This window comes from Danio rerio, chromosome 10, assembly GCF_052040795.2.
Source record: "Danio rerio strain M-AB ecotype USA chromosome 10, GRCz13ab, whole genome shotgun sequence".
In the NCBI taxonomy this organism is placed as follows: Eukaryota; Metazoa; Chordata; class Actinopteri; order Cypriniformes; family Danionidae; genus Danio; species Danio rerio.
This window is the reverse complement of record NC_141030.1, coordinates 44696698-44719742: the sequence shown is the minus strand read 5'-3', so window position 1 is coordinate 44719742 and position 23045 is coordinate 44696698. Positions and strand designations below refer to the sequence as shown.

The window sequence follows — 23045 nt, the reverse complement described above, 5'->3', positions numbered from 1 at the left end:
TTTAAAGTGAGTAAACCTGTTGCTATTAAAGCGATTAGTTGACTTTACTTAACGTGATTAAACTTATTGCTTTCAAAGCAATTAGTTGACTTTACTTAAAGTGAGTAAACGTGTTGCTTTTAAAGCGATTAGTTGACTTTACTTAAAGTGAGTAAACGTGTTGCTTTTAAAGCGATTAGTTGACTTTACTTAAAGTGATTAAACGTGTTGCTTTTAAAGCGATTAGTTGACTTTACTTAACGTGATTAAACTTGTTGCTTTTAAAGCAATTAGTTGACTTTACTTAAAGTGAGTAAACCTGTTGCTTTTAAAGCGATTAGTTGACTTTACTTAACGTGATTAAACTTGTTGCTTTTAAAGCGATTAGTTGACTTTACTTAAAGTGAGTAAACCTGTTGCTTTTAAAGCGATTAGTTGACTTTACATAAAGTGAGTAAACCTGTTGCTTTTAAAGTGATCAGTTGACTTTACTTTGTGATTAAACCTGTTGATTTTAAAGCAATTAGTTGACTTTACTTAAAGTGAGTAAACCTGTTGCTTTTAAAGAGATAAGTTGACTTTACTTAAAGTGAGTAAACCTGTTGCTATTAAAGCAATTAATTGACTTTATTTAAAGTCTATAAACCTGTTGATTTTAAAGTGATTAGTTGACCACTTAAAGTGAGTAAATCTTAAAATTAATAGGTAAAGCAACTATGTTCATATTTATAGAAATCAGGTTAATTCAACTTAACAGTTTCAAGTTAGAATAAGTTTACTTGCTTTTTTTTAAGTAATCACTTTTTACAGTACATTTGCCTAAACTAAGTTAAATTAGCATAGCAAATCAATTGTGTGGGAATTCATCTTCCAAGCATACTAAGCTACACCAAATATTTTTGGATTGTTTTCAGGAGCTCCACTTCCCACCTGGTACCTCTGTTTGCAAGGGAATAATTGCAATACTTAACAGTTTCATGTTACAGCAAGTTTTTGCACTTGTAAAGTATAGTTAATAGTTGACTTAAGTATAGTCCACTCGTGCAACTTGTGTAAGTGATCCCTTTTACAGTGCATTTGCCTAAATTAAGTTGAAATAACACAATTCGAGTCAAATGTTTTAAGTATTTGTTTTGAGAAGCTCCACTTCTTATCTAGTGCTTCTGTTGTAAGTGCTTAAGAGTATTTCAGAAGTGAAAAATACTTTATTTAGTACAGTCCTTATCACTATTTAAAGTGCATTTACCTAAATTAAGTTGAAATAACAATCCAAATCAATCAAATGTGTGGAAATGCATATCATAATTAAGTATATTAAGTTACACCAGCTGCTTTCTACAGTATGTTGTATTGTTTTCAGAAGCTTCTCTTCTTACCCGGTACCTCTTTTGCGCATCCTGCACGCAGACCAGTGTATGAGCGCGGTGGTCCTGGGAGATCCCGCAGACCAGACACACCAGCTCCTGGTCCTCCTCGCAGTACAGCTTCAGCTCTTCTCTGTGGCGCATGCAGAGTGGCGCAGTAGGAGCCGGCTCCGACACAGCCCCCAGCCGGACCCCGCTCTCCTCCATGCCCTGGCAGTAGCTCTCCACGATGTTGGCCACGATGCGGTTCGGCCTGTAGCTCTTACCGTGAAACACCTTCCTGCACTGTGGACAAGACCCAGATCCAGCCTGGCATTTAACACGAGGGCCGCTCCAGTAGCTGGTGATGCAGGCTTCACAGAACGTGTGGTCGCAGGGCAGGGAGACCGGCTGCTTGAAGAGATCCAGACATATAGAGCAGGTCAGATCTCTGCTGAGGCGCTGAGCTGAACTTTTGGACACCCGAGGAGGAATCTCAGGCCTCAGCTTTTGCTTGTCCATCTTGTTCTGTGCTGGGAGACTGCTGGACATGCTTTGTTCTGTCCGTCTCGCTCTTCTCGACTGACTTTCCTGTTGACTTGGAGAAAGAATAGGGGGCGTCTCTGGATTTTGATCCTGCTGAAAGTTGGCAGGAGTTTCACGCATGACGTCAGACCTACAGGCGGGGAAGGAGAGATTGTTTATTTTTAGAGGGAGCCGCACGGATTGGTTCGAGTGTATGAAACTTTTACTGCACACATACGGCAAGCTGGTACTCGTCCAAAAACATTTTAATCCTCCTTCATGTGACTTGTGTGCATGTCAGCACAAACTGCTCTGTGAGTGAAACCAGATGTGCCCTACTTTTCTCCTCCCCTTCTTGCTCTTTATTTTTTATTTTCAAACTTTTATGAAGAATGTGAGCTTATTTAGATTGGATGTGATCATATAGTGAAGTGGTCACAAGGATGTTTTACTTTATATCTAATCTAGAAGAAGTAATAATATAATATTGGCATTATATCATAAACATTATTAAATTATATTTTATTTTATTTTATTTTATTTTATTTTATTTTATTTTATTTTATTTTATTTTATTTTATATTGGGCGACGCAGTAGGTAGGGCTGTCGCCTCACAGCAAGAAGGTCGCTGATTCGAGCCTCGACCAGCTCGGAAGGGCATCTGCTGCGTAAAACAAATGCTGGATAAGTTGGTGGTTCATTCCGCTGTGGTGACCCCGGATTTATAAAATGACTGAGAAATTTTTTTTATTTATTTGTTTATTTGGCAGGGACAGTGTACATTAATTAGCATTTCTCCCAATGCACCAGAATTAGCCCGAAGGCTATTTTTCATCTGTTGTTCCATTATTTATGTTATATTATATTATATTATATTATATTATATTATATATATATATATATTTTTTTTTTTTCAAGTGATCAGATGTCTTTTATTCTCTGTAGATGCAGCTACTAAAGTTTTTTTTTTTTTTATTAGAATATGCAAAAATAATACAAATACAAGAAAAAAAAATCAACAAATAACAAATACAAAGCAACGAAACAAAAACAAAACAAAAACAAAACAAAAACAACAACAATATAGTCATGTACTGGTATGTGCTTGAGTGTGTGCGTGTGAGTTTGTTTATGCATGTAAAGATAACTTAAAAAAAAAATTATATTATATCATATTATTTTATATTATATTATATTATATTGTATTATATTATATTATATTATATTATATTATATTATATTATATTATATTATATTATATTATATTATATTATATTATATTATATTATATTATATTATATTATATTATTGTATTGTAATATATTATATTGTATTATATTATATTATATTGTATTGTATTATATTATATTATATTATATTATATTATATTATATTATATTATATTATATTATATTATATTATATTATATTATTGTATTGTAATATATTATATTGTATTGTATTATATTATATTATATTGTATTGTATTATATTATATTATATTATATTATATTATATTATATTATATTATATTATATTATATTATATTATATCATATCATATTATATTATATTATATTATATTATATTATATTGTATTGTATTGTATTATATTATATTATATTATATTATATTATATTATATTATTGTATTGTAATATATTATATTGTATTATATTATATTGTATTGTATTATATTATATTATATTATATTATATTATATTATATTATATTATATTATATTATATTATATTATATTATATTATATTATATTATATTATTGTATTGTAATATATTATATTGTATTATATTATATTGTATTGTATTATATTATATTATATTATATTATATTATATTATATTATATTATATCATATCATATCATATCATATCATATTATATTATATTATATTATATTATTGTATTGTAATATATTATATTGTATTATATTATATTATATTATATTGTATTATATTATATCATATTATATTGTATTGTATTGTATTGTATTGTATTATATTAATTATATTATATTATATTATGTTGTATTATATTATATTGTATTATATTGTATTATATTATATTATATTATATTATATTATATTATATTATATTATAATATATTATATTATTATATTATATTATATTATATTATATTATTATATTATATTATATTGTAATATATTATATTATTATATTATATTATATTATATTATATTATATTATATTAAATTATATTATTGTATTATATTATATTATATTATATTGTATTGTAATATATTATATTATTATATTATATTATTATATTATATTATATTATATTATTTTATATTATTGTATTGTATTGTATTGTATTGTATTGTATTGTATTGTATTGTATTGTATTGTATTTTATTGTATTATGGGTGGCATGGTGGCTCAGTGGTTAGTTCTGTCGACTCACAGCTAGAAGGTTGCTGGTTTGGGCCTTGGCTGGGCCAGTTGTTTCTGTGTGGAGTTTGTATGTTCTCCCTGTGTTGTTGTGGGTTTTCTCTGGGTGCTCCAGTTTCCCCCAGTCCAAACACATGCGCTTTAAGTGAATTAGGTAAACTAAATGTGAATGTGTATGGGTGTTTCCCAGTACTGGGTTGCCTCCAATGCATAAAATATATACTGGAATAGTTTGTGGTTCATTACGCTGTGGCGACCCCTGATAAATAAGAGACTAAGCTGGGAAAGGGACTAAGGAAAATTAATGAATAAATGATTATATTCTCTTATATTATATTATTCATTCATTCATTCATTTTCTTGTCGGCTTATTCCCTTTATTAATCCGGGGTCGCCACAGCGGAATTAACCGGCAACTTATCCAGCACGTTTTTACGCAGCGGATGCCCTTCCAGCCGCAATCCATCTCTGGGAAACATCAACACACTCATTCATACACACACTAATACACTACGGACAATTTAGCCTACCCAATTCACCTGTACCGCATGTCTTTGGACTGTGGGGGAAACCGGAGAACATGCAAACTCCACACAGAAACGCTAACTGAGCCGAGCCAAGGTTCGAACCAGCGACCTTCTTGCTGTGAGGCGACAGCACTACCTACTGCGTCGCCGCCGTATATTATATTATATTATATTATATTATATTATATTATATTATATTATATTATATTATATTTTATTATATTATATTTTATTATATTAAATAATTATATTATATTATATTGTATTTTATAATATTATATTATATTGTATTTTATAATATTAAATTATATTATATTATATTATATTATATTATATTATATTATATTATTGTATTATATTATATTATATTATATTATATTATTGTATTATATTGTATTATATTGTATTATATTATATTATATTATGTTATATTATATTGTATTGTATTGTATTATATTGTATTATATTATGTTATATTATATTATATTGTATTATATTATATTATTTTATATTATATTATATTATATTATATTATATATACACTTTTACAGGGACAATTTCATATTTTCTTTTTAAATGGGCCAATTTTCTGATGCATATTCATGTTTTCATTTTAATCTCACTCTAATATTTTATTATATATTTAATAAAACAAAATGTAAATAGAAGAGCAAATTTTATGATGCATCGCTATATTTAACCTCCACATTTTTTATATTTACATTTTTAACTTCCAAAGATATTTTGGTGCATCACACAACCCAGTTACTTTAGAGTATTTTATTTAATATTTTTCCTCCCTCATTTTCTAATGCATCACAACAGTTGGTTCAGTATTAGTGTTATATGTATTTGTAAAAAGGCTAATTTTATGATGCGTATTTATATTTAATCTTAGTTTTGTTGCATGATAATTATCAGAGATTTTGTCTCTTTTATTTTGTTATTTTCTATTATTTCATTCAGTCATTAGTCCCTTTATTAATCTGGGGTTACCGCTTGTTGCAACTTATACAGCATATGTTTTACGCGGAGGCCCTTCCAGCTGCAACTCAATACTGTGAACACCCATACACTCTCATTCATTCAGGACAGCAATTTAGCCTACCCAATTCACCTGTACCACATGTTTTCGGACTTGTGGGGGAAACCGGAGCACCCGAATGAAAACGACGCGAACACAGGGAGAGCATGCAAACTCCACACAGAAATGCAAACTGACCCAGCCGAGGCTCAAACCAGCGACTTTCTTGCTGTGAGGTGATTGTTCTACCCACTGCACCACTAGCTACTTACCTTATTCTTTTATATAAAAATAATTTGTCTGATGCATCATTATAGGATCAAAGATGTGTCTCATTACTTATCAATCAGTCGTTTCCAAATGACATTCAGATGCATCATCATTTGGATATATTATGATCATAAAATCGGTAAAGAAACCCCCCTTCAGTAGTATGCAAGTCTGAGAGGACTCATTGAGGGTGACGTTAGAGACAGTTGTTTATCAGGATCCAGTGTCGCTGTGGTTTAGCGAATGTCTGCAGCAGTATCTGGCCTTATTGCACCTCCAGGGACACCAAGCTAAAAAGAAAGAGTTTTGAAGTCTCTTCCCAGGTTGTCGCTCGGCCCACGCTTCCTTCCTGCTCATACAGTATTGTTGAAGCTCAATTCCATATATCCTGCCTCTCTCCAAGTTCCCAGAAAAAAAGAGAGAGATTGAGCTACAGCTATAATTTGCAGCAGAGTAGAAAAGCCGAGCGGATGTATTGTGAATAAACAGAGATATTGCGGAGCGTCTCGTGGGAAACACAAAGTCTTGAGGGCTGCGAGTGACTCAGAAACTTGGCAGTCACGACAGGGGCTTTTAAAGCAGACTCTTTTACTGCTGTTTGCTAGGATTGGGAAATTCCACCCCCCCTTCAGCTGGAGTTTTGGGGCTGTAGAGGGACATCAGAGCCCTGCATTGGGATCTGCTGAGGTCTGCGGTTGAGGAATCTGCCAGAGAGAGTAAATCAACGGCACGCAGTCATGAGCGTTTAACTTGATGAATCACTGCAGGAATGTGTTGAGTGAATTAAACACACCTGAAGAGACGCTCTGTGTTTCCTGCTGTCTATCTGTTTCGACCTGCAGTGGAGGAATGCTTACAGTAATGCCTAAAATATGAGCTCATACAGTGATAGTCGTGACGTAATATAGCTTATTGCATATTAAATATTGTATATACACTTTATTAATATTAATTAGTTTAAAAATGGCGGCACGGTGCCTCAGTGGTTAGCACTGTCGCCTCACAGTAAGAAGGTTGCTGGTTCAAGTCCCGGCTGGGCTAGTTGTCAGTTCCCCTTGTCCAAACACATGCACTATAGGTGAATTGAATAAACTAAATTCTCAATATGAGTGTCTATGGGTGTTTTCCAGTACTGGGTTGCGGCTGGAAGGGCAATGGCTGTATTAAACATATGCTGAATAAGTTGCTGGTTCATTCCACTGTGGCGACCCCTGATAAATAAAGAATCTAGGCCGAAGGAAAATGAAAGAATAAATTAAATTGGGTGTTGTGTATGAATGCGAGAGTGTGAATGAGAGTGTTTGGGTGTTTCCTAGTGCTTGGGTTGCGGTTGGAAGGGCATACACTGTGTAAAACATATGCCGGAATAGTTGATGGTTCATTCGGCTGTGGCGACCCCTAATAAATAAAGGGGCTAAGCTGAAGGAAAATGAATCAAATTGGCTGTTGTGTATGAATGCAAGAGTGTGAATGAGTGTATATGGGTGTTTCCCTGTACTGGGTTGCATCTGGTAGGGCATCCAATATGTAAAACATATGCTGGATAAGTTGCCGGTTCATTCCCCTGTGGCGACCCCTGATAGATAAAGGGACTAAGTTGAAGGAAAATGAAAGAATGAATGAAGTTGGCTGTTGTGTATAAATGCGAGAGTGTGAATGAGTGTGTATGGGTGTTTCCCAGTACTGGGTTGCAGATTGAAGGGCATCCGCTGTGTAACTAAATGCTGGATAAGTTGGCGATTCATTCTGCTGTGGCGACCCCTGATAAAGGGACTAAGCTGAAGGAAAATGAAAGAATGAATAAATTTGACCGTAGTGTATGTATGAAAGAGTGTGAATAAGTGTGTTTGGGTGTTTCCTAGTGCTAGGTTGCGGTTGGAAGGGCATACACTGCGTAAAACATGTGCCAGAATAGTTGATGGTTCATTCCGCTGTGGCGACCCCTGATAAATAAAGGGACTGGGCTGAAGGACAATGAAATTGGCTGTTGTGTATGAATGCAAGAGTGTGAATGAGTGTATATGGGTGTTTCCCAGTACGGGGTTGCGTCTGGTAGGGCATCCAATATGTAAAACATATGCTGGATAAGTTGCCGGTTCGTTCCACTGTGGCGACCCCTGATAAATAAAGAGACTTAGTTGAACGAAAATGAAAGAATGAATGAAGTTGGCTGTTGTGTATGAATGCGAGAGTGAGAATGAGTGTGTATGGGTGTTTCCCAGTACTGGGTTGCAGCTTGAAAGGCATCCGCTGTGTAAAAAAATGCTGGATAAGTTGGCGATTCATTCCGCTGTGGCGACCCCTGATAAAGGGACTAAGCTGAGGGAAAATAAAAGAATGAATGAATTTGACTGTAGTGTATGTATGAAAGAGTGTGAATAAGTGTGTATGGGTGTTTCCTAGTGCTTGGGTTGCGGTTGGAAGGGCATACACTGCGTAAAACATATGCCGGCGTAGTGACCTCTTATATTCAGGGACTAAGTTGAAGGAAAATGAATGAGTATGGTCACAGTCTATTCAATACTTGCATATATAAACACACATGTGTGTATATATGATATTTTTTTCTGGGGACTTCCCATGGACGCAATGATTTGTATACCGTACAGACTGACTGTATGATTTATGAGTTGTTTTCCTCATGGGAAGTAAAAAATGTGTCCACAAGGTCAAAAAATTACTGGTATTGCTATACTTTTGGGTACATTTTGGCCCACGTTATGATGAATAACACATACACAGGCCCAGAATATTAAAGCAGACAACACGTACCCTATATCTTTTAACTGCTCAGTAAACAGCCTGGCGCTAGTAATTGAAAGTAATCGCGCCATCTTGTGGTCAGCGGCTGCAATCAATTAAATATTATCAAAAGAAAACTAAATCTTGACACTACACCAAAAGCCATAAAATGCTGTTAAACTGGAAAACAACAAAAGAAAAATAACTGAAGATAAAATACATTTTTGTCAGTGGCGTAGCGGACGGGCCCGCAGGGCACGCACCGCGGGGGGGCCCCGCGTCGTCGCGATTTTCAATAAACTCTTGGGAACAACTGTGGTCGGAACCAAAGTTCACACGTCTGTGTTCTCTGAACACCTCTCAAGCGGTGGACTACTTCATTCTGATTGCTTGCCGCCAATGTTGCCAACTTAGCGACTTTGTCACTAAATATAGCGACTTTTCAGACCCCCCTAGCGACAAATCTAGCGACTTTTTTGTGTGTTATTGGGGATTTTTTTAGACTGTCATTTGTCCATACTGTACCGTCCCTACTCTTCTCAACGAGCTGCGTGTGACGCCGCCGGCCCCTCCCCCGCCTCACTGCACTGACAGGCGGCCCAGTCAGTCCTCTACACAGCAGCCTCTTCCACCTGCAGCCCGAGAGCAGATCACCCCTCTGCGTACCGACGACAAATGATTTAGCACAGGCAGTGTGAAGGTATTTCCCTTGTACAGTCAAACCGATCTGCTTTTACTTTATTTTAACAATTGGACCGTTTATTCTTTTCTTGTTCACAATCACAGATATTTTAGTGACAATTTCTGAACTTGTCTGAGTTTATTACATATAAGAGATTACTGCACATTCACTACACATCTATAATGACATACTGTATTCAAACAGCAATACATTTAGTTAAATAAACATGTTTATATAAAGTGTAGTGCAATTATAATTACCCCTTTATTAATTATAGGCTGTTAAACAAACAGAAGCGGTAGAACGTGATGACGTCAGTGATATGCAAAATGACGTGTGACGCATCCCCCCCCCCTTCATCAGGGGGCCCGTCAGCAATCCCTGCAGGGGGGCCTCCGCATTTTGCGCTACGCCACTGATTTTTGTTTATATATTTTTAACTGAGGGGTAGATGCTAATAAAATACAATTAAAGGGGTAATTTAATAAATAACATAATACTCTGTATAATTACTGTTTTTACACTACTGTGAGGGTAGGGGTAGATGTTACAATTTAAAAAGTAATTTAATAAGTAATATGAATAATACTCCGTATAGTTACTGTTTTTACATCACTGTGATGGTTGGGTTTAGGGTTGGGGTAGTCATTAATAAAATGCAATTATTGATAACTTAATAATAATTAACATAAATTATTAAATGTAAACTGCCGACTGCAGCTGTATCCCCTCTAGCAACAAAAGTTATGTGTTATACAAACAAAAAAAGGGATACAGTTGGGGATACTTGGGCATGCGCACATCAGCATGATTTTTGTGACAATATTTCGTATTTTACGTTACTGTGATGGGTCGATTTAGGATTTGGGTAAGGTAGACGTTATTAAAACGCATAATAATGGTTATTCATAAATATTATAAATAATTATCCTTAACTGAAGACCGCACCTGCAGTTACACCATAGATATATACATATATATATACATACACACACACACACACACACACATACATACATATATATATATATATATATATATATATATATATATATATATATATATATATATATATGCTCAAGTATCCCCAACTGTATCCCTTCTTTTGTTTGTGTAACACATATATGTATGTATGTATGTATGTATATATATATATATATATATATATATATATATATATATATATATACATACATAAATGTGTTACACAAACAAAAGAAGGGATACAGTTGTGGGATACTTGATCATGCGCACATCAACATAGCATGATTTTTGTGACACAACAGTATTTTACGTTACTGTGATGGGTCGATTTAGGATTTGGGTAAGGTAGACGTTATTAAAAAGCATTATAATGGGTATTCATAAATATTATAAGTAGTTATTGTTAACTGAAGACCGCAGCTATATCCTTTAGCAACAAAACATGTGTTACACAAAAAGTTGCGGATACTTGGGCATGCGCACATCAACATCAATCGTTGGTACACTGCACAACAATAATTAATATTTTACGTTACTGTGACTTGTCGATTTAGGGTTTGGTTAGGGGTATACGTTATTAAAACGCACTGTAATGGGTATTTATAATTTTTATAAATAATTCTCGTTAACTGCTGACCGTAGCTGTATCCCTTCTAGCAACAGCACAGTAATTTGTCACAGAAACAAAAAAGGGATACAGGTGCGTATACTTGGGCATGCGCACATCAACATAGTCTGATCTTTGGTAAACTGCACAACAATAATTAATAATTTACGTTACTGTGACTGGTCAATTTAGGGTTTGGTTAGGGGGTATACGTTATTAAAACGCACTGTAATGGGTATTTATAAATTTTATAAATAATTCTCGTTAACTGCCGACCGTAGCTGTATCCCTTCTAGCAACAGCACAGTAATTTGTCAAAGAAACAAAAAAAGGGATACAGTTGTGGATACTTGGGCATGCGCACGTTGACATAGCATCATTTTTCACACTGTACGACAATATATAATATTTTACACCACAGTGACGGGTCAGTTTAGGGTTTGGGTGGGGGTAAAGGTTATTAAAACGCACTGTAATGGGTATTCATAAATGTTGTGAATAACTCATACCTTCTGACCAAATTGCGCCCTCTTTTGGTCAGTGTCCGCAGTTCTGTCTGCGTTCCAGGAGGAGTCAAACGTCAGCGGAAATGACGAAGGCAACAGTGGGTCAGTTTAACAAAATCCCGGCGAAAGCGCGCGCAGTTACATTCAGAGCCTCGCCAGAACAGTGGACAGCACATCTGCACCGTGCCTCCTCTGCATTAGTACCTGCTAAACTCTAGGATAGTTTAGGATTCTGCTTTCCTGTGCTGGAAAACAAGCAGTTAACCAGGCCGCAGCTTGTGTCGTAACAGGATTAGATAACTTTAGTTCCTCCTACTCTAAACTAAGAAAGCAGCACAATGTTTGAGGCACGTCTGGTTCAGGGATCTATCCTTAAGAAGGTCCTGGAGGCTCTGAAAGACCTGATCACCGAGGCTTGCTGGGATGTGAGCTCGTCGGGCATTTCTCTGCAGAGTATGGACTCCTCTCATGTGTCTCTGGTGCAGCTGACGCTCCGGAGTGACGGGTTCGACTCCTACCGCTGCGACAGAAACCTAGCCATGGGGGTCAATCTGAGCAGGTAAAATCACTGACTAAATCAAGCGCCTTTTGTGTTATTTGACTCGTATTTACTTGGTGAGTGAAGTTTGAACATGTCTGCGCATGCCCGGGGCTGCGCCTCTACACAGCAGCGCGCCATTTTTAGACTATAAAGTGACAAAAGTATTTTATTTACAGTAGTTGTTATTAAAGTATGCCGTTTTACGGTTGTGTTTTAAATAGGCTATCAGTTTAATTTGGCGCGCAGTTTCCTGCATTCGTCCCACGCTCTACTGATCGTGACGTCACTTGCGCGCGCTTAAGCTTGTTGGCGGGAAAGAAAATGCCGGGTTGCTGAATGACAACATGGCTCTGGTGTTAGACAAAGAAAACCTGCTTAGACACTTTTTGTGTATGCCATGACTGTTTCGAATGTAAATGGTAAACCATTTTACGATCAATATGGTGTTTTTCTACCTGAAGTGAACGTGTTTTGATTATTATTCATCTGTTTCCTAGCATGTCGAAGATTCTGAAGTGTGCTGGAAATGAAGACATCATCACACTCAGAGCTGAAGACAATGCTGACGCCTTGGCACTGGTCTTTGAAACGCTCAGTAAGTTAACTTCTTTTTAAACTAGGAATAGCAATACTTTTGATAGTGTACAATTAAAAAAAACTTTTTTTTATTATGAATTTATTTTATGTTGCTAAATTTATATTTGCAGTATTTTAATATCGATTTATCAGCAATACCTGTTAAAAACATGGGCTTTGGTTTAAAATGAATCATTAAAGTTAAGCTAAATAATTAATACTTAATATTTAAAAATAATTTTCTAATAATAATTTTCTCCAAAAATGTAAGAATGAAATTCGCATAGATACTGGAGCCATTTTGTGGTTAATAACATCACATAAAAAAAATGCTTCTAGTATGGATTTTCTTCACCATGTTATCAACTATTACTATGAAACCAAAAGTTAAGTTTTGCTGGAGAGCTAATAATCCATACTAATATTTACATCTCATTTCAGATCAAGAGAAAGTGTCCGACTATGAGATGAAACTGATGGATCTGGATGTGGAGCAGCTTGGCATTCCAGTAAGACTTTATTATAACAGGGTGTCTGCAGGGTCATTAAAAGTTGATAAATCAATTTGGTATTAAACAGCCTTAACTGTTGTTTTACAAGATATAATTGTTTTGGTCATTTTATGATTATATAATGTGTAGTTGTGTGCTAAAGTTTGCCTAAATTTAATCTGTGTGGTTTATGAAATTGATAAAATCCTGCTAGATTTGGCATCACACTGCTTTGTCTACTGCAGTAATAAAGGCAAGCCTATGTTTCCTGCTGTTCTATAGGTGCCATCTGTTGGGATTAGCATTTTTATTCAGTACATGACCGATTTAGTTTAGGATTCGTTTCTTACAATCAGTATTTAGTAAATATACTACAAGTTGAATTGTCACCAATGTTAAGTTAAAACCTAAAATGGCGATGAGGTCTTAAAGTTTATTGAGTTTCCCTCTCTTGATTCCTGTTTATTTCTGATATGATCGTGGATGTTTGTCTGCAATGATCATGCTTTATTCTCTTCCCCTCAGGAGCAGGAATACAGTTGTGTGGTGAAGATGCCGTCGGGTGAGTTTGCCCGCATCTGCAGGGATCTGTCACAGATTGGTGATGCTGTCATGATCTCGTGTGCCAAGGATGGCGTGAAGTTCTCTGCCAGCGGAGAGCTGGGCACAGGCAACATCAAGCTCTCACAGACCAGCAACGTCGACAAGGAGGATGAAGCGGTAACATACTATTCATTTAAGGCTGCACGATACTGGGAAAAATATGCAATATATATTCTATAATCAAACATTTCTCTGAAAAAGTCAATTTAATTAGCTGTTTTAAAAAAATTATTTCATGATTTTGCAATAAACAAGTAAAATATATTTTCCAGATCTAATTCAGACTTAAAACTGTCAAGATGCAAACCTTTAGTCTTTAAAGCACTATTAGTGAGAATCATTTTTTAGCTCTGATTTCACCTTTAAGCCAATCCAGCCAATAGCAGAACAGCAACTACTTAGGAGGCGGGGCTAAAGGTAGTAAAGGCCCCATCTGATTGATCAGATTTATATAATAAGCAGCTTTATTTTCATTTAGCACCTTTAAAAGTAGCATCTCGGGGCACTTTACAGACATAATGTGCAGCTGTTAAAGATGCATACAGGATGAATGCAAAAAAAATGCAATGAATATAATCAAACGCTTACAATAATAATAAATCTAAAAAGCTACCCTAAAAGAGTAGGTTATAAGTGATTTAATAATTATCTGGGATTTTATCAGAGGGTTAAGAGTTCCACAGATTGTGGCAATGCATAAAAATAACCAATGCATAAAAAACAGTATCCGTAGGGTCTTAATGTCTTAAGTTTAAAAAAAAAAAAAGTCTTAAAATCACTGAAATATTGTGTTGTAGGTCTTAAATCATTTTAAACTGGTCTTAATTTTCCTGTCCCAAGTAAAGCTACCCAATCGGGCCGACATCCATATAATCACCAACAATCTATCTTCATAAAATCAGGGGGAAAAAAACTAAGAAATTACACAATTTCTCATGATCATAACCACAATTACATTGCGTTGCGTCATTTTTCATTCATACAAAACCTTTACAGAAGGGTGAGTAGACATTTAAAACTAGGCATGAAGCTTAAGGTTTTACAACAGGAACGCTTTAGCTTGAAAAGAAGTCGTACTCAATCAATTTGGACCAAAAGCCTTCAAATATATCTTTTTGATTATGTAATTGCCTCCATGATAAAAATACTTTAAAAAATGTTAAACTTGTAATTGAAAAAAAGAGAAATTAAAGTGTATACAACCAGAGTTGTCTTGTTTTGACATTAAAGTATGTCGCTAAGAAATGTTTACTTTTTTTTTTTTTCTGACCAGCAAAAAAAATCCATTGGCCCAGCCAGGCCATTAAAGAAAATTCTTAGTGCATGTTGCCTATACTGTCATGATAACGATTCCTTATTGCGATATGCTGTGCAGCCCTACTGTTCACATTGGGATATTCATCTAGAAAATAGTCTATGATGATGGTAACTGATGAGATTTGTTTTCTTCACAGGTAACAATTGAGATGAATGAGCCAGTGCAGCTCATTTTTGCATTGAACTACCTGAACTTCTTCACCAAAGCCACTCCTCTGTCCAAGACGGTCACACTTAGCATGTCCGCAGATATTCCACTAGGTAAATATCCTCGCATATTAGGGTTAAGCTACATGATACAAATAAAAAGATCATGATTCAAGTACACTAATACCCCGATACCGATATATAGTACCATTTCGATATTTTAAACACATTTATATGTGATAATTTTTCACTTTATTTATAACGTCAGTGCATTATTGAGCATGTTTGGTTACTATATAATGAATATTAAGAAAATACAAAACTCTTTTTAAAAGCTAGTAATTACAAGTCCAACACAAAAATAAGAAATATCGCTAAATAAAATGTAAACATTGTACTTTAGAGATTGCAACTATCATGTTATGTAAATTTATGTATTGGTAAACTCCACACAGAAATTATAAGAAATATCGCCCTCTTGTGGTCAGTGGCTGTAGTTCACAATTTAAAGTTTTCATTATTTAATCATTTCTTTTGACGCTCTTATTCATGTTTTTCATCCATTTAATATTTTGCTCATAAATTATATTAACCTATTAAATTTATATTTACATAAATGATCCATTTTATAACGCCACAATACAATGTAAACGAGAAGCAAGGCTTTATTTTGTCTATATCATCATATTACACCCCTATCACATACCCATAATTAATTGCCTTTTGTTTTGAAGTATTTTAAAGCAGATGAATTAATTGTGATCTCCTCCCTGCAGTGGTTGAGTACAAAATTGCAGACATGGGACACGTCAAATATTACCTGGCGCCCAAGATCGATGAAGAGTCCTCCTAAATCCAAGCAGAAGAGCGGAGCCTGTCATCTGTGGGATTTCATTCTGGATCTCAGAAGTTATTGCATAGATGTTTTGGGAAAATGCATTTTATCACTCAGTGTCTGCTGTGGTTTCCAGTTCAATGGATTCCCGATTGTGACCCTCTAAAGCCATTACATATCATTGGCAGAATTGCGGGCGCACTTATTAAATGATGGTAGTTTGGGCCTTAGCTTTACCAGGCGCTCCGTGGGCTGAATCTAGAGTGCTCTCATGTACATACTCCACATTCAGTCTTGTTTTTCTCCTCTTTGCCGTTGTCCTCTTGTGTCCATTTCAGGTTTTGTCCAACTGCTCATTCCAATGTGTAGATAATTGTCTGTAAATATGCTAATTGGACACCGTTCATCCAGTCAACCCTTAATAAAACTTTTGTATCGATGAGTGACTTTAGTCTATTTTTCAGGTCATATGGTGCTTTGGTTACTTCATTTTACTTATTAAACAACCCGTTTATAATTACTAGATTGACGAACAAGAAATTTATATGAATTGTTGCCCTTTTGTGGTTGGGGGCTGTAGCTTGCAGGATTTACACATACAGGTTTTAGGTAGAGTTTTTAAAACAGGGTTAGGGTAGGGTTAATACATTAAACTGATTCAAGTGACTAGATTGTTTTTTTTGCTTTACCGAGCACTGAATTTAGCGTCTCGTTTTCTCAATGTGGTGTTTTTGCTTCAGGTTGTTCAAACTACTTATCCCAATGTGTAGATAATTGCCAATACTGTAATGGATATTTACTTGTACTCTTTAATTATTAAACCAAATCCAGTTATTAATTTGCTGGTTTGACACGAACTCAGCATGTGAAATGCCACCCTCTTGTGGCCAGTGGCTGTAGTTCACAATTCAGTTTTTAATAATTACAGATTATAGAACTTTACACTGTGGTTACCTAAATTATAATAGTTTTGTCCTTCGCTTTACCAGGTCCTTAATGTAGGGTAAAAATAGCTACATATGGTGTACAGACCCAACTATCACCCTTTTTTTCCCTCAATGCATTGTTTTTGTTTCAGCAGGTTTTGCCCAGCTACTCATTCTATCTTGTAGATGACTGTAAATATGATAATTGATGTTTGCTTGTATTATTTATAATGAATCGTTTAACAAAATCAGATTCAGTTAGTAAATTGCTGATTTGACATGACAAAAAACACATGTAATGCCACCCTTTTGTGGTCAGTAGTTCCAATATTTATTATATTTTCAGATTATAGAACGTCACAATACACTGTATGGTTAATATGTGAAACTAAAAGATAACTAAAATATGATAGTTTTGTCTTGAGCTTTACCAGGTACCTAACCTAGCTTACATATGGCAGCCCGTGCAGAACCAACTTTCAGCCTTCAGTGTTTTCATCTTCAGTTTTGTCCCAACTACTCATTCAAACATGTAGATATTTGTAAATATTTTAATGAATCATTAAACAAGCAAATTCAAATCCAGATAGTAAATAGCTGGTTTGACACGACAGTTTTCTATATTTAATATTTACAGATTATAGAACTTTGTTACACTGCGGTCACCTAAAAGATGATAGTTTTGTCTTTAGCTTTACCAGGTACTAAATCTATGGTACAGACTCAACTATCAGCCTTATTTTCTCAATGCATTGTTCTTGTCTCAACAGGTCTTGGTCAACTACTTATTTCAATGTGTAGATAATTGTAGACATTGATTATTAAACCAATCAAATCCAGTTATTACATTGCTGGTTTGGCACATCAAACTCACTTAATTCCGCCCTCTTGTGGTAAGTAACTAGTTCACGTTTCAGAGTTGTCATTATTTAATATATGCAGACTACAATGCTTCACGTTACACTATGGCTAATGCGTTAAACCGATAGATACTTAAATTATAAATCATAATAGTTTGGTTCTTATATCTCTACCAGGCACTGAACATAACCCAACTTTCAGCCTCGATTTCTCAAGGTGTTCTCGATGTCTCAACAGGTTTTTCCCCCCCAACTACTCATCCCTATGTGGTGATAATTGTAAAAATGCTAAATTATGTTTACCTATACATTTTTTTTTTAGAATTAATTAAAAGTAAATGCAGTTTGTAATTTGCTGGTTTGACAGAACAGACTGAACACATGAAATGTCACCCTCTTGTGGCCAGTGGCTGTAGTTCATATTTCAGAGTTTTTAATATATACAGATTATAGAACTTGACGTTAAACTGCATAGTTAATACATGAAACTGAAAGATTTCTAAAGTATGATAGTTTTTTCTTTAGCTTTACCAGGTACTAAACCTAGGGCACATATGGCTGCGTGTACACAACTTTCAGCCTTATTTTCTCAATGTGTTCTCATCTCAACAGGTTTTCCCAACTACTAATTTCAACTCATTGCATTATTTTAATGAATCATTAAACAAAATCAAATCCAGTTAGTAAATTGCTGGTTTGACATGACAAACTGAACACGTGAAATGTCGCCCTCTTGTGTTAAATCTCTGTAGTACACAATTCAGAGTTTTCAATATGTAACATTTACTGGTTATTAAACTTCATGCTATACTGTTTGGTTAATACAGTGGTAATAAACTGGTTAATATTTAAGTAATGGTAGATTTGACATTAGCTGTACTAGAGACTGAACCTGTGCATGGCACCATGTAGGCTACCCTATGGTACAGTCTCAACTTTCAGCTTTGTTTTCTCAGTGTTCTTGTTGTCTCAAAAGGTTTCCCCCCAACTACTCATCCCTATGTGTCGATAATTTTAAATATGCAAATTTATGTTTAATAAATATAATGTTTAATCATTAAGCAAACAAAATCAAATCAGTTTTGATTTGACGCTACAAACTGAACGTATGACGCCCTCTTGTGGTCAGTGGCTAGTAGTTTACAGTTTCACAGATTATAAAACTTAACGATATACTGCATGGTTAATATGTTAAGTTGATAGATACTTATTAAACTATTAAATTATAATAGTTTCCTTAGCTTTGGCTGAACCTCGCTTGCATATAACAGCATGTACTAACCATAATACAAACCCAACTTTCAGCCTAGTCCCCCCCCATTTTGATTGGTTCATAGTGGTCATTAAACATGGGTGGGGCAAAACCACGTGCCTTTAATTAACCTAGCCTTGCAAACATTTGTGTTTGAAGGAGATGTTTCTGGTTTATTAGTTGTGAAATGGTTGCAGGCCTGCCTGGATGAATGTTTGCACTGTGAAGATCACCAAGAGAATCATTGCAAAGGTGTGCTGAGAGGATTTTACCACAGATTCATGTTCAGGGTTTAATTTAAATAAAACATTTCTTTCCAACACAATAACCAATAGGCAAGTGTTATTGATGTGCTATAGTTGTTCAAAGTGTTGTTTGTGTTGAGTACAGGTGTATAAATTAGATTCATTCTGAATTTGGTAAATGCTAACTCAAAGCATAAATATTAGCTAGCCTACACACACACACACACATACATGCATGCTTCTAGAGGCTGTTTGGTCACTTTTAGTTTTGTCTACATACAAACAGCTCAATAGTTCACAAGACAATGTTTGTTGTCCTTATGCTTTGTTTTCTGATTAATTTCAGCTTTTCCCTGCATGTCAACAATTTAATCCTGGCATTTTTCTATTAATTGTTGATGACCCTCCTGGACTGGATGAATGTTTGCTCTGTAGAGATCCCCAAAAGAATCATTGCAAAGGTATGTGCTGCGATTTTACTACAGGGTCATATTCAGGGTTTAATTATTATTATTATTATTATTTTGAATGAAATATTTCCTTCTTTCCAATGCAATAACCAACAGGCAAAGTGTTGTTTAAGTGCTATAGTTGTTAAAAGCTTAATTTGTGTTAAATACAGGTGTGTATATACAGTAGTTAACATTCAAAGTGAATCAAAAATGTTTTTCGATATTGTCCTGGCTGTTGTTGGATAATTTTGGGACAACTTTGATGAATGGTGATCCACTTCAAATGTTGACTACTTTATATTTGATCATTCTGAATTTGGCATATGTTAATTCAAAGCATCAAAATTAGCTACACATATACTTAGATATTTATTTAAAAACTGTTTGGTCCGTTTTAGTTTTGTCATGGGCCGGTATAAGATTCTGATGGTATGTTCTGATGGCTTAGATTTAAAATTCACGGTTTCACTTATTGTGATTACGAATCTAAAATAAGTTATTTTTAAATATCTGGGTAAAAAAACAACAACTTTTTACCCCCTTTGATTAATTTAATCAGATTAAGGTCATAATCGAGAAAAGAGAGAAAAAAAAAGAGAAATCGAATTAAGATGTGTGGAGTATGCCGATTTTCGTCACATTATTGAAGTTTAGTACAGACATGTAAACACCTTAATCAAACTATTACTGTCAAGTAGGGCTTTTCACTGCATTTTGTGACAAGATAGTCCACACGCACACACACACACGCACACACACACACGGCTGTTTAACACTCTTTGCACCTACACAGTTAGTGTAGACCACAGACACCTGCATCGTGAAATGTGGATGTTTTTTATTTCTTCCATTCAGCATGTGGTATGTACTTCCATTAAAACTACACTTTTCCATATTTGCATCCAGTATCTCGTTTGTCACGGAGGGCATGCATGAAATGTTCGTGGATGAAAGTGAAAGTGCCAAACTGCAGTTAAAGTCGACAAATTAAAAATGAAACAGCCGAAGTTGCATGAAACTCCGGAGGAAATGTGGATAGCGCGGTGACACAATGATGTTAATCGAATTATGTGCTATAACATGTAAAACGGGATCATGAAAGTAACACTCAAAAAGCAACTCATGTAAACACATTAGGCTTATTATTTTCTTAATTAGATTAAAGCAAATAATTCGAATGCTGATGTCAATGTAAACGTAGTCAGTGACTCCTGCTGTCTTCTTTTGTTTCAGAAACACAGATTTCTTTAAATTTAAAATGGCATCTTTGGATATTTTCTGCTGGAGATACTGTTGTCCTTAAAAAATGCAAATAAAAAACCTTACACATACCTTAAGAACGATATAGCAGACAATTTTGGCAGTTTTAAAACCTTTACTTTTCCTAATTGCAGTATACCTTGAAAACAGTTTGTCCCATGCCTAGTTTTGTCTACATTCTAACAGCTCAATATCTCACAAGATGATGCAATCTTTCATGTACTTATAATGGCTGAGCGATTAATCAAAGTAATACAATTCAGAAGCAATAATCGATCTAATTTTTCCAAGTCAATTTTTTCAATTACTTACCTTACCGCGTGTGGAGTCACGTGACCCTGCTTACTTAGTTACTTTGCACTACATTAGCCCCTTTCACACAAACAGACCTTTCCGGAAGATTCTGCTTTAGCCAATCACAACAGTCAGACGCATTTACGTCCGCGCGGTTTGTGAGAAAAAAAGCCTTTGAATATTTTTCCAGACACATTTAGCTGCTAGAAGTTAGTCAGATCACGTTTATATGTTCTTCTTAATGCCAACTGTGTAAATAATCATCGATGAGATGCTTATGATAAGCCGTTGTTTGTTTACCTTCAAGCTTTGCGTGTGCCTGTGTACTGCCTGTGAGCGCCTGTACACGCACATATTATGAACATCTCGACATGCGAAAGTGATCCTGCGAAAGTTGTTCACAATATTGATCATCCACAGAGTTTGTAATTTAGTCAAATGTTTACAAATACAAGCGCAGCCGTTTAAAGCTCATTTGTGGTGAAGGATGTCAGAATTTATCGGTATTTTGGAATGGATGTGTGAACGGTCTTTTCCGAAAAAATTCCGTAACGTCCTCGCCTGTGTGAACAGCGCTTTTTTGAATATACCGGTAAAGTCGTTCCGGAAATTTTCCAGATATTTACCGGTATCACTGTGTGAAAGGGGCTATTGACTATGATTGGAAGCTGGGCCAGAGATGCCTATTTTCAGCTGTCGAGCGGGCGCTGCCATTTGAATCTTTTTGTCTCGCCACTTCCGGGCACATTCACTTTCATTCATTTTTTTGACGTTAACAACTGCTTGTTACGCTGCTTGATGTTGCAATTTAATATTTTCTTATTATATTATGCTACTTGGTCTGTGTAGTCATGCAAACATTTGTTTGTTGAGCAAGTAGTTTGGCCATTTTCTGCCGTTTATTATTCCTAGTCATTTCTCCCATAGGCGACTGAATCGGAAGTTCTAAGACAATCGCGAAAACAGGCGCACTTCCGCATTTTAGAATAAGGTCAATATGGCTTATGTTCCATTTCATTCAAATTATTATTTACATTAAAACATTTGTTTACAGTAGATGCAAGAAATGCACTATTTGAAATATTATTTACAGCATATAAACGAGTTATTTTATGAAGAGATACTGCTTCTTTTCTACTTTTAATATGAAAACACTGAAAATAATTCATTTTGTTTCCAAAAAGACATTTATTGTCAATTTTATTTTTATAAAAAAGCAGTCACTGTTCGTTTTAGGCAGTGTGTGCTTTAATTTCAGTTGTTTAATGTTGATGTTAAATAAATAATCATAGATAGTAAATTGTGTGTTTTCTTCGATTATTTTACAATCAAATAATGCACCTTTATTAAAAGAAATTCTCCCTTTTAATATGCAAGTATATTTACTGTATAGAACCTGTCAGTGAAATAACGATTCAATAATTGTAGTTGAATGATTTTAATCCAAATTTCTCAGCCCTAGTACTTATGCTTTGTTTTCTGATTATTTTCAGCATTTCTCTGCATGCCAACATACAAATCCAGGAGTTTTTTTACTTGATGATGGTTCGGCTGGATTGGATGAATGTTTGCACTGTGAAGATCCCCAACAGAATCATCGCAAAGGTATGTGCGGCGATTTTAATACAGA

General features: G+C 34.8%; 3 protein-coding genes and 1 long non-coding RNA gene across 7 annotated transcripts in view; 3 read left to right on the top strand and 1 right to left on the bottom strand.

Moving 5' to 3' along the window:
* trim69 (tripartite motif containing 69) overlaps window positions 1-12450 on the bottom strand; it is a 30684-nt gene extending 18234 nt beyond the window's left edge. Inside the window, exons 1-2 of one of the 4 annotated variants that reach the window (XM_087268774.1) lie at window positions 11620-12450; window positions 1356-1998 (exon numbers count right to left, since the gene is read on the bottom strand). In XM_087268774.1, coding sequence (XP_087124900.1) covers window positions 1356-1988 — 633 coding nt within the window. In that variant the 5' untranslated portion in view covers window positions 1989-1998; window positions 11620-12450. Of the gene's footprint in view, window positions 1-1355; window positions 1999-11619 lie in introns of those variants that run through there. The other 3 variants (XM_087268773.1, NM_001302246.2, XM_087268775.1) reach the window with 3 other exon arrangements.
* On the top strand, window positions 6606-9021 carry LOC147835165 (uncharacterized). Its single transcript, XR_015501657.1, has 3 exons — window positions 6606-7100; window positions 7226-8112; window positions 8298-9021. It is a non-coding gene; the product is annotated as an uncharacterized LOC147835165 (long non-coding RNA).
* pcna (proliferating cell nuclear antigen) lies at window positions 11693-16565 on the top strand. Its single transcript, NM_131404.2, has 6 exons — window positions 11693-12175; window positions 12655-12752; window positions 13175-13242; window positions 13750-13944; window positions 15282-15405; window positions 16068-16565. The coding sequence occupies exons 1-6, from the start codon at window positions 11955-11957 to the stop codon at window positions 16142-16144; spliced, it is 783 nt and encodes a 260-aa protein (NP_571479.2). The 5' UTR covers window positions 11693-11954; the 3' UTR covers window positions 16145-16565.
* Window positions 16566-19315: 2750 nt separating this feature from the next.
* The window catches only part of zgc:113625, a 32279-nt gene continuing 28549 nt past the window's right edge, over window positions 19316-23045 (top strand). The window contains 3 exon segments of the mRNA NM_001013481.2: window positions 19316-19416; window positions 19756-19870; window positions 22909-23020. Of these exon segments, the coding sequence (NP_001013499.2) occupies window positions 19808-19870; window positions 22909-23020 (175 nt within the window). The 5' untranslated portion in view covers window positions 19316-19416; window positions 19756-19807.